General features: G+C 40.4%; 1 protein-coding gene across 5 annotated transcripts in view; it reads left to right on the plus strand.

Annotated features, from left to right (window-relative positions):
• Positions 1-12,889, plus strand: part of ITGB4 (integrin subunit beta 4) — a 94,096-nt gene that overhangs the window by 59,819 nt on the left and 21,388 nt on the right. For 4 of the 5 annotated variants that reach the window (XM_081319783.1, XM_081319782.1, XM_081319786.1 and 1 more), the window contains exons 18-28: positions 575-681; positions 1,486-1,519; positions 2,984-3,169; positions 4,733-4,836; positions 5,855-5,913; positions 6,236-6,259; positions 7,312-7,460; positions 8,527-8,706; positions 9,589-9,737; positions 11,306-11,510; positions 12,354-12,505. In XM_081319783.1, the coding sequence (XP_081175909.1) occupies positions 575-681; positions 1,486-1,519; positions 2,984-3,169; positions 4,733-4,836; positions 5,855-5,913; positions 6,236-6,259; positions 7,312-7,460; positions 8,527-8,706; positions 9,589-9,737; positions 11,306-11,510; positions 12,354-12,505 (1,349 nt within the window). The remainder of the gene's footprint in view (positions 1-574; positions 682-1,485; positions 1,520-2,983; positions 3,170-4,732; positions 4,837-5,854; positions 5,914-6,235; positions 6,260-7,311; positions 7,461-8,526; positions 8,707-9,588; positions 9,738-11,305; positions 11,511-12,353; positions 12,506-12,889) is intronic. The other variant, XM_081319785.1, reaches the window with a different exon arrangement.

Genomic DNA, 12,889 nt, shown 5'->3' on the forward strand with positions numbered 1-12,889 from the left:
GTATCAACTAGGTTGAAGCATAGGTGATTCCTGTAGTCTGTCACTTTTCTTACTGTCTTTTCCTATTCCTGCATCAACCTTGGATGGGCAGCGAAACGTCTCAAACCAACAAGAAAATATGCCCAGTTGCCATCACTCAACTTCCAGTGGCTCCTGAAGTTTCAATAAATAAAGTCAACTCAATTAGTCTAAACTCTGCTGCTCTGAATTAATCTCTCCAGAAATTTTAGATTACAAACTGTATTGTCTGCACACAACATCACTATGCGTTATCTTGATGGTGAGATTGTAATCCAACTCTTTTGGAGTTGAAATCTGGGCTCTAGAAGCCTGATCTTCATGAACTGGCAGGAATTCTGAAAGTTTTCAGTTGGCTACCTCTATCTAGAGATGCCGGTGCAGAATTTTTACATGCAATGCATGTGTTCTGCCACTGAGTTATAGCATTTGCTGCATTTGCTATAACACTTTCCTCTTCTCTTCCCTAACCAGGAAAATAAAAGATAACGTTGCTTCCTTTGGTCTCTTGATTTGTTTGGAACATGTTTTTTTTATTTGTTGTCATTATATGTAGAGTGTCCACCAGGAAGTTTTCTTTGGCTTATACCCCTACTCATTTTTCTGATATTACTCCTGGGGTTGCTGCTTCTCCTATGCTGGAAATACTGTGTTTGTTGCAAGGTAAAATTTATCTTTCTAACCTGTAGTAGCAAAGGAAAAACAGGCAGGGGGGCTTTGGCGGTGTGTTTTTAATCTAACCTGTAACTCATTTTTCTCACAATCTGAAGATTTTTAAAATCTTCTCTCAGATCATGTAGAAATTAGAGGTCAATGTAAATTACATTTTCTGTCTTCTCCATATTGACTAAGTGGTGACAATTATTTTTGTTCTAGATCTAGCTTTCTTCAACTTCAAGTATTTTAAAAGAGCACTTTTCTCCAATGTATTTGAGATATTTTGTTTTACGCTGAAATGATTGGGAATTAGGAGTGGAATATATTGGAAGGCATTGGGGTGTGGGAAAGATAAAGAAACAATGGCCTTGCAACATCAATGCCAAGGAGCAAATGAAAATGAATGGAGAAAGAGAGCCAGTGACCCTTTACCACTAGTCATATCGAGAAGTACCTGAGAAATAAGCATGCAGAAAAGGCATTTGTAGAATGCACTGCCATAATCAGTTACATCATTGATTCAAAGTGGTCAAGGTCATATTAGGCTTATCTATTAGTTCAGTGCCTGTGCCATATAAACCAGGTTGATATGCTTCTCTTGTTGCGCTTCATGGGTGTTTTTAAGTGGAGGCAGCCTGTGTTTGCTCTATCATCCTCCTTAACAATGTATTTTGTATCATCCACTTAAACAAGTGCAACAAGCTGAGAGGTCTATTCTCCTGCCAGTGAATTTATTTTTTGCACTTTTCATTAAAGCCCATTCAACATTTTTTCTGTTTTTTGTTTTGTTGTTTTTTGTTTGACATCTAGAGATGTTTGGCGTTGCTACCCTGTTGTGCACGAGGTACATCTTTTGAATTTACGGGTGATAATAGCATCAGGGTGATGTGCTTAGATCAAGACTGAAAGAAAGCAATATAGGCAGTCCTTAACTTACAACCATTTATTTAGCAACCATTCAAAATTACAACAGCACCAAAAAGATTGACTTTACAACAGTATCCATGCTTACAACCATTGTGGCCTCCCATGGTCATGTGATCAAAATGTAGGCACTTGCAATTGGCATCTATTTATATGAGGTCATGGGATCAGTACAGGTACTCCTCGACTTACAACGGTTTGTTTAGTGACTGTTCGAAGTTACAACAGCACTGAAAAAAGTGACGCTTGACAACTGATTCACATTTATGACGGTTGCAGTGTCCCAGAGTCGTGTGGTCCCCTTTTGTAATCTTCTGAAAACCAAATTCAATGGGGAAACCAGGTTCCCTTAACAAGCATGTTACTAATTTAACAACTGCAGGGATTCACTTAACAAATGTGGCAAGAAAAGTTGTAAAATGGGGCAAAACTCACAAAGGTTCTCACTTAGCAACATAAATTTTGGGCTCAGTTGTGGTTGTAAGTTGAGGACTACCTGTATTTACAACCTTCCCAGCTGCCTTCTGACAAGCAAAGTCAATTGGCGGGGGGGGGGGGATACTGGATTCATTTAATGATCATATGATTCACTTAACAACCACCGTGGTTCATGTAACCATGGCAAAAAGGGTTGAAAAATTGGGCACATCTCCCTTAGCCTTATCTAACAATGGGAAATCTGGTCCTAATTGTGGTTATAAGTTGAGAACTACCTATATTATATTCAGAGAAGGCTAGTACAGTATGTTGGGGAAAACAACCTAGCAGCTGAGGTTTAATACAAGCTGCCTATTATTTAAATCAGCTTAGTAATTATCTGTCTAATTCTACCAAGCTATATCCAGTTAAGCAGTAGCTGTCCTAAGAAGATTAGGACTTTTTAAGCACTGTTCTCTGAAGCTCTTCATTTTTGGGAAAACCTGGATCAAGACCTATGCATTTAACTCTCTGAATAGCAGAGAGAAAATAATCCTTTATACAGTATTTAGAGAATGTAAGGAAACATAAAACTTCATGTGGTGAATTGAAATTTTAGAATAGTATTATGATTCTGGAATATACATTATGAACACATGCTAAAATATATGATGTAAAGTAGATGTAAGACATAACAGTAATGAGGGACAGAATTAGGAATTCAAGTCATGGATGGCCAATCTAATAATTAACAATAATAAATTTATTGCCACCAATCTGAGCACCGGTTACTAATTAGAATTAGGTCTACCTGGGAAAAGGGAAAGGAAAATCATGCTACAATGTAAGCAAGGTGTTTCTCCTTTGACAAAAGTAGTTTATTTATTCTGTTTAATATATTAAAAAGATGTAAAGTTAGATCCAAGGTCCTGAAGTACAAATACTAACTTTCTTTCCCTCTCTGAAGGTCGTATGGTTGGTTTCAAGGAGGACCACTATCTGCTCAGACAGAGTCTGATGGCATCAGATCACCTGGACACTCCAATGGTGCGCAGCGGTAATTTGAAAGGGACAGACATAGTCCACTGGAAGATCAGAAACAATGTGCACAAGCAAGACTACTCATCATTCGCCCTCAATCCCAAAGATATCAGTAAGTGCTCATTTTACAAGGCGGAAAAGAGAGTCTGGATGGAACATAGTTTATTCCTAAAGTTAATGGTGACAATAGTGTGATAGTTACTTCTTCAGTATCTGGTTTGAAACCTGATTCAAATATCTAGGCAGTAATGTAGTCTCGCCCATCTAAAGCTTTCCAAAGTATGTGAGGAACTGCTGGCTTTAGGACCCAGGTAGTCCTTAGTTACAATGGCAATTGAGACTAGGATTAAAGTTGTTGAGCAATGTGGTTGAAAAGTACAACATCACACATTCACATTGCTTAATGACAGCAGTCCCAGGCAATTCTGGTTGCCATCATAATCCCAAGATGGATGGGTTGTTAAGCAGGAAGAGGTGGGCATTCCAAGTAAGGAGCAGGGGGCCAAAGGAGGGCATGCAAAGGCTGGTGCAGGCCACAGAGAACTGGTGCAGTGAACTGCATGAATTGGGGAGGGCAACAGAGGCTTTGTATGAGTCACAGGAGCCAGGAAAGGGCCTGGAATGAAGCTGTGGAAGCTGTGCATGGGCACGGGGGTTACTATGGGGAAGTAAAAAAAGCAGGAGCAACTTACTTGACCAACGTACAACCTTCCTTCTGGGGCTTTGCTTGTGGAAAGCGGGCAAGAAGGTCACAAATGGTGATGTATGACTGCAGTTTCCTGCAATGTGATAATCATAAGCTGGGCACTGGAACACCCAGTTCACAGCTATGTGACTGCAAGCATATTGTGTTGGCTGGAATATCGGAGCCTGGCTGTGCCTCCATTTTTTTCAGTGCTGCCTTAACTTTGAACAGTCACAGAATGAATAGGCATAATAAGCCACGTCCTTCCTGTACACCAGGGGTGTCAAACTGCCGGCCCACGGGCCGGATGCGTCATGCCAAAGCTGCGCCCACCCCATTGCCGGCAATGGAAAAAAAGTCATGACACATCATGTGATATTGCAGGTTTGACACCCCTGATGTATACCCACAAGTCATGGTCTCTATCCACATTTTCAAACCTGAGATACTGGTAGCTTGTAAGCTACCTTTTTCCATAGAGCTGCCTGAACAGAAAAGGATTTAATACAAGGCTGCTTCAAAAATAAATAAATAAATCTCCTACTTGTTTTTTGAGATGGTATTCATATTTCATGACCATTAGTACAATTGCATTAGGTTTTTTTAGATGTAACTGCACCACAAACCTATATGTTTTATGTAAGTTTAATTTTGGGGCTGTCTTTGGAATTTCTGATCTGAAGATGCTGATAGATCTGTTAAAAATTCCTATCATTCCTCTTACCTGCAGTTATCTTGGAAGCAGAGAAGGAATCACTGTGTAACTAATGTAAGACTATGATGTAGTTTCTAATTTTTGAAGTCCAGCAAAACTCTGTGTCAAGATTATAGGTGCCTAAGAATTCTAATCACTGTTTACATGGTATGTGTAAAATAAACTCTGTGGCTGAACCATATCATTATTTCCCATTATATTTCTGTATTAATTCGCTGTGCTCATTGCTTGATTGGCAGCTGCAAATTCTGATGGATTAATTTCCTTATTTCCAGTTCCTCATGGGCTCTCTCTCAGATTGACACGGCTCTACACCCAAAATCTTGCAAAACTGGATAGCCGTGAACATGAGCACGTGCAGAAAGAGGTGGAGGAAAATGTAAGAAGTAGGGGTATTTGTTTTATTTTTAACTCTCCCTTGTTATAAAATGGGTGTATGTGTATATCTGTACGACTTGCTCCTCTTTTTATCCTCACCATAGTTCCGGCAGGTGGGTGAGGTAGTTTTGAACAGACCCTAAGTCTACACCGAACATGACAAGATATAAACCAAAGACTCCTCCCCAAACCCTCCGTCATGCAGATTGCTTGCTGAGGAGGCACAGATATTGAACCTAGTGCAAGGCTTCTTTCCTTGGATTTGAATATTGATACAACTTCTGTTGTGGATGTGATGTCTGAATATAAATCAAGTGAAGGGCAGAAGATGAAGGGCCTAAAGCCGTGGTGGCGAACCTCTCTGTGGGCACGTGCGCCGTCGCCCCAGTCCTAGGCCTTCAGCTGGGTTTTATAAAACATTTTCGCTTTAGGCCTCCACCGCCGTGTGCAAAAAAAAAAGGTTCAATCAATCAATTTCAACTTCTTGCGGGGGGGAAAAAATCTCGCAAAGTTGGAATTGATTGATTGAACTTTTTAGTCCCACCCAGTCTGCTGTTACCACCGCAGCCACGCCTACCCAATGGGCCATGCCCACCCGGCACTCGATGATACATAAGTGGGTTTTGGGTTGCGGTTTGGGCACTCGGTCTCTAAAAGGTTTGCCATCACTGGCCTAATGCCTTTAACACCAATAGTTGACTGAACACCTGAGGAGCTGTGGCAGTCCTTGTGTACCAGCTTGATGATTATTGGGGTAGTTAGGACACTTGGTTGGAAGTTAGCAAGCTGATGTTCAAGACTTGAGTATTGCTGGGTGGTGGGGTGAACTCCTGTCATTTGCTCCAGCTCCTTTATGGGAACATCAAAGGAGCCCTCACGGGCAACCTCCAGGCAACAGTGATGTCACTGGGTAATCCTAATCCTTATATGGTGCCTCCAAAATGAATGGGATGGGGGATTGGGGATTGGGCTAGTTCTCTTGAGGATCTGGTCTAATGACTCTCTCTTGCTCTTCACAGCTGAATGAGGTGTACAGGGTAATCCCAGGTGTCCAAAAGTTCCAGCAGACAAAATTCAGGTGAGAGCATAACTCTGCGTGGGAAGAAAGAATGAAATCTCAATCAACACATTATTTTTTTAACAGGAAATAGATGATGATAGATGAGTAGTAGGGAACTGTTGTAATGAGAGAATATCTCTTTGGCTGAGAAGACTGTCTTTTTTCCTAGAATGAGGAGGTAGTATTTAATTTAATTTTCCCTCTGACCAGCTTTCCAATGCTACAACAATAACTGTGTAAAGTGTACAGGATACTGATTTGGTCTGTCCTTCATTAAGGTTCTTGATATTCTTTTGATTAAATCCTTGTTATTTATTAATTTTATCTGTTTTCTCCCCAGGATTCAGCCAAATGCTGGAAAAAGGTAAACAAAACCATTCATTTCTATGCTAACTTCCAGGTCTACTTAGAAATAATTTCCACTGCTGCGCTTTGCTGCAACAGTTTTTGCCCACCTTCCAGAAAATAGGATGTTGTTATTTAACATTATCACTGCTGGTCTTTTTCTCTGCATTCCATTAATTACATTCCAATGTAGTCCTCAGCTTATGTCAGTTTATTCAGTGTCCATTCCTACTTAGGACAGAGATGAACAAGTAGCATTTAGGACTAGTCTTCGAAGTTTTGACAGTTGCAGCATCCCTGCGGTTACCCGATATCCAACATCCCCTGCCAGCTTCCCTTAAACAAACTCAGTGGGGAAGCTGGCAGGAAGTTGGAAGTTGTGGTCATGTGACATCCTTGCTGAACAATGGTGGGACTGCCAGAATTGCCATTGCTAAGCATTGTGGTCACATGCTGTCCCACTTTATGACCGCATCACTTGGTGACAGCAATTCCAGTACTAATTCCACTGTTAACTGAGGACTACCCGTAGTAGACAGCTAAGAGCTACATTTAGATTATGCTGGCTGTTGTAGACAGACATTTCCACTGAGAGATTCCTCCCTGAGTCTTTGGATCTGACTCTAGCCTGAAGTGTTTGAAGACAGACATACGGCCATTAATAGGCTGCCAGGAAGTGTGACCAGGTAAACTGTAGAAGCCCACGTTATCTCTTTGGTGCCACATGTTATCTGTCCTTTCAATCCCCTGCAGATGCCACTTTTTCAGTGTGGAGCTAGCGGGAGCCACCCAGTATTAATTCCTTAGCTGCGGAAGGCTAGAAGTATTTTAGATCAGCATTGTCTGTGAATGAGCAGTTATAAATTTGTGTGAGCATTTGTGGGCAATGGATGCATCTTGCTACAGCTCATGCTGGGGTGGCAGAGAGATTTGGGCATGATTTTTTTCCCTCTTGTATGACACCAGGGGCTTCACTGCCATACTTCCTCATACGTGGCCACATGTCATTATGCCTCTGATTGGCAGGGGTAGAACAAAAGCACGAACCTGATGTTTTTCCCTCCTTTCCAGGCAAGAGCACACAATTGTGGACACGGTGCTCCCAGCTCCCCGCTCAGCCAAGAATGAAATTATCAAAGTAACAGAGAAGCATGTCTCACAAGGAGGTTTCAATGAATTAAAAGTGTCGCCCGGCTACTACACCGTGATCGCTGAGCAAGGTAGGAGCCTCCTCCTTCCTTTAGTTTTAGCGTTTGAGCTGCTCCATTTCAGACTGACGGAAGGTGGGGTGGGGGGAGCCTTCTATGATGGAATGCTCCCCCAGGCCTAGTTCTTTCTCTTCAAGGGAGCCCATCTGCCAGGGAGCTTTTGGGAGGGAATCGTTTTCTTTCACACATGGCAGAGTTCTTGTGTTTTTATGACCGTCATCAGCAGTGATATGATACAGATAGTCCTCATCTGACGACTGAGCCCAACATTTCCATTCCTAAGCAAGACAGCTGTTAAGTGAATTTTGCCCCATTTTACAACTTTCCTTTTCACAGTCGTTGAGTGAGTCGCTGCACTTGTTAAGTTAGCAACATGGCTCTTAAGTGAATCTGACTTCCCCATTGACTTTGCCTGTCAGAAGTTTACAAAAGGTGATCCTGTGACCCCGGGACACTGCAACCGTCATAAATATGAGTCGGTTGCCGAGCATCTGAATTTTGATCAGGTGACCATGGGGATGCCACAACAATCATAAGAGTGAAAATGGTCATAAGTCACTTTTTTCAGTGCCGTTGTGACTTTAAACATTCACTAAGTGAATGGTTGTAAGTCAAGGTACTACCTGCACAGCCTAACGCAGACTGACAATTGCACTGAAGGCTAGGGGCGATTCCAGAAACAAGACTCTGCCATTTCTAGTCACATGACACGGTGGTCTTATTCTGTTTTCCTTTCCTGAATAAATATTCAGTGACAGACGAAACGTCAAGATAAATTCAAGTGGTGCTAAATTGTAGCCTTTAAATGTTGCTGAGCTTCAGTTCCCAACAGTCCTGGCCTGCATGGCCAATGTGACAAATACTAGGAATTGCAGCTCAGCAACATCTAGGAAAATAACTGTTGCCCACTCCTGGAATAAATGGTGATGATGCAAATTCAGGAAGAGGAACATATTGCCATCTAGACCGGTCCTGTATTATGTAGAAAGGAAGAACCCAAGCCATATTGTTTTAAAGGGAGTGCTTTCCAGTTGTGAGCTAATCCTTCTTCTTTCCTTTGCCTCCATCCAAACTCCAGATGCCCACGGCCTGATTGAGTTTCAGGAAGGGGTAGAGCTGGTGGATGTTCGGGTTCCCCTCTTCATCAGGGAAGAGGATGATGATGAAAAACAGCTGCAAGTAGATGCTGTTGATATTCCTGTGGGCACTGCGCAATTTGGTCGTCGCCAGGTCAACATCACCATAATAAAAGAGCAAGGTTGTATGATAGCGTGCAGTGGGGAAGTTAAATGTTTGTCATACAATCACCTCTGGCTGGGCTTTCTGTAATTTACCACAGTGAAATGTAGCACATTCCTGGAAAAAGTCTTCTGTTCTAATGGGCAGTCAGAAAACTTTTTGGTTCCCTGAAAAATCAAGTGTCCTATCTACAGTATATAATATAAGGAAGAGGTGGAAGAACTCCTTTTGTGACACTTAGAGCACCTTCAAACTCTTCAGGGCACATCCTGAAAAGGAAAGTTCAAAGGTTGGTGTAAATGGATTGGGGGAACTTTAAAAAGTAGAATTAGTGCCCTAAGCCTTGCAAATATTTAAGGCATTCATTTCATCTTTTGAAAATTTCCCAAGTCTCCCCCAATGTCAAGCTGATTTCTGCCATAAGTGGGTTTAGGAGATACTTGCAAGCCTTTAATGAGGTCACAGATTATCATTATAGCTATATGAAAAGAGTAGATCTGCTTGCAGGATCACTGGTGATAAACGTGTTTTCCATTTTTCTCTGGCAACAGATGCTTATGGTATTCCAAGTCTCATTTTCATTTAGGGAGGGATGAAAATGGTGAAAGACATAGCAAAATCCATTTAGAGGGTAGGCACACACATACTGTATCTGTTAATATTGGGGATGCTACTAAAAAAAACATTCTGAACTTGGCTGCCAACTTAGGCTATGCAAAGTATCAAGAAACTAGTTGCAGGAATATTAAAGTGTGGATCTTGTTCTCTAGCTTAGAAATGGGGGCTATAAGTCGTATTTCCTGCTTGTTAATGTAACAGTATGTCTGAATAGTGCCTAGATGAAACCATTATTTTATTAGATGATTAAGATTGTTAACATATTATCTATTTATCTCTTCAGCAAATAGCATCATTAGCTTCCTGGAGCCAGTGTATTCATACAGCCGCTTTGACCAGCTGGCTAAGATCCCTGTGGTTCGAGAAATATTGGAGAAGGGAAAATCCCAGATAACATACAGGACACGAGATCTCACAGCTCAGCAAGGCAAAGTAAGCACTCTGTGAAAACTAAGAGTTCTCATAACTGTCCCACAAAAACTTTTGGCAACTGCATGGTCATATTGTAGCCCTCTGCATAAAAGAGGGAACTTCTAGAAAAAGCATGAAATCCTGAACATCACTTAGAAAAGCAAACATCAGCTTCAGCTTTTCAAATGGGTACAGCAATACTTGTTATCTCTCTGTTACTGCGCATATAAAGCTGTGAGGAGAGCAGGAAGCAATAAAATATGATCTCAAGGCTGATTGACAAATCTGCAAGTATTCCGGCCATATTAGATTAGCTCTGTGGACCCTGCATTGGGGTTGCCAACAGGCTTTTGGATGTCCTGGTATTAACCTAGTACATGGCTTGGGAGGTAATTATCTGCACAACCACATTTTCCCACTGAAATTAGCCTGGCTAGTTTGTTATGCCTGAGAAAAAAAATCCATTTTAGGGAATTGAAGGGGGCTAGAAATTCAACAGTCATTCTTTTCAGTGGCTGAGATGGTTCTTTGAAACAACCTCCCACTCTGGATCTGTTGGCTCCACCCCTAATCATCCAGAACTCTTCTAGAGGACACTTGGATCTTGACTCCTTCTTGGTTTGGTTATAGTTTAGTTAATTTGATATGATGTGGTTTTTCATTAGTCTTTGTAGACTTTTTGTTTACTGCATTATATATTGTTTATTATGCAACTTATCTTTCCATTGCTGGGACTCCTTAGGCTGTCTATCTGAATTAAGGGTAATGTAATAATAATAATGGGGAAATCTTGGATAAACTAGCAGATCTTGCAACATAAAACTGCAGACTAAACATTGTTTGATAAAATGCAGTGCGCCTTTAGTGTTTTTGCTTTTGCTTTTTCTTTGTTTAGCTTGGGGCACAATTGAGACCAATGTATTCAGGGGAAGGAGGCTGTCTTAGGGAAGTCTTAGAAAAAATGGTCTTTCATCCCCGCCAGTTGAATTTTTAAGCTTCAGGGGAACAGGGGGCACAGTAATTTTGTGAAGGAAAAGATTGGGACGAAAGCTTAAAAAGTTCTCCGAGACAATGGTTTGAGTTAGGGAGAATTTATACAGTAAACATTTTGCCTTTACTGTAGTTGAGCTCTTACACCATCTTCTTTCTATAGCCAAGGGAGGAGAGGAACAAGTTACAGTAGGAATAAGAAGTTGCTGGCGTTGCTTTCAGTCCATTATCAGCCCACTGGGCATATTCACAAGCCCCCCTAACATATCCTCATTTCTTTGTAGCTACTTTGTGGATAATCAATAGTATTACAGATGTCAATATAGATTTTGTTCTTCTTTCTCAAAGAATGAGTGAAATATACATTGGTGAAATGCAATTCTGGTTCTGATAGATAAAGTATGGAAATGATTACATAGTACAGAACTTTTAAAATATATATCTATACCTTTGTATGGCGCAAGGTGCAGGCCATCTTCTAAAATGTTGTAAGTTGCTCTGAGTCGTGCCTTTGGATCAAAAGGATGGGATATGAATGTTTCAATACTTTAATCTAAAAGTAGTATCTGGTTCAGGGTGTTCTCTCTTTACCTTTCCAGGATTATGTTTTTACGGAAGGTGATCTAATCTTCCTGCCTGGAGAGAAGCAGAAGGAAATGCAAGTCAAATTGATGGAGTTGACAGAGATTGATACCCTCCTTCGGAACCAGCAGCTGAAACAATTTGCAGTAGATCTCATCAACCCCAGGTTTGGGGCAAAAGTTGGCAAATACCCTCAAACCATAGTGACAATTGTTGATCCAGGTGAGCTACTTTCATTTCTGATGACAATTCTCATTTTGATGTCTAAGTATCATTTGCCTATTGTGCTGTATTGTATAGACTTTTAGACTTCTTTATTACCTAGGCTCTGGCAAACGCAACCATTGAGACTTCAGTATTTAAGATTAAGAAACTTGATATAACGTGATTCCCAGAAAGTATACTCTCATTCATAAATTATCAGTGTGGTAACTGAACAGTTAGATCCTATTTGTTCAATGTTGCTTTGAGTTTCAGCCAGATCTGCTGTATCATGTATATCCAGTCATAATTTTGACTATTTTAGTGATATCGTTTTACCTATTATTTGATGTAATAGGGATACAATTATAGAAATAATTCTACTAATGTAATCCCATAAAAGTGTTACTACAATAATTTTTATAATTACCTGTTTTATTTTTGCTTTGCGGAGTTTATCTAAATGTATGACATATAGTATGATATATTATGACCAATATATTACCTTGCAATAGATGTCTACATGTATCATTTTATTATTCCAATTGATTCTTCACTGTGCCAAATAACTTTGCACAACCTCCCTTACAGGATACACATATTTCATCATCAAAACATATATTGAGGTGTATTTTTCTTATGTGAACTATGTTGCTTCTGTGTAAACAGTCTCAGAATGTTAAATATTGTTCAAAAAGCAGAAAAGAATTAGCAACAACCTTTTATTGGGCTAAATGGATCGTCTAGCATCCTTGAGAGATATCAGCCTCGAGAATGTGGCCTGTGTTTAATACCTCTTAACTCTTATTATCCCAAGTTGTTTACAAAGTAGTGTAATTTCCTCTACCTTTTTTCTCCTTCCAGAAAATGTGCATGAGATATCATCAGAGGTTCAGTTTCCATATTCTCCTAGAGGCATTCTTGCAGCACCTCTTAATCCAAATGCCCAAGCCTTAAACTCTAGAAAGATCCGCTTCAATTGGTTGCCCCCTCCAGGCAAACCAGCAGGATACAAGGTATGGAAAGTAAAGCAATGAAAACATGCAAGACTGTTGTGTATGGAGGGAAGCACACTCTTGTTTGTCCCATGCGCTAAAGTCAGGGCTCATGCATAACAATGCACTGCTATACAAGCAAGGAAAATACTAACACTCTAGGATATGCTTCCTAAAGTTTATGCCAATAAGTATTGCAAGTAGGAGTACAAAGCAGGGGGAAGTCAGAAATTAAATACTTCTCTATATTAGTTTAGGGTGCTATGTTATTCTATTTTATTTTTTAAAGGTATTTATAAGCTCAATAATTTATACTTTTTTATCTCATGAAACCTCAATGTACTTTAGTGTGGTTCATCTTTTACTAATGTTATACTGAGCATCAACTATACATTTTCAGTAATT

Source organism: Vipera berus (assembly GCF_964194415.1).
Source record: "Vipera berus genome assembly, chromosome: 2".
Classification (NCBI taxonomy): Eukaryota; Metazoa; Chordata; class Lepidosauria; order Squamata; family Viperidae; genus Vipera; species Vipera berus.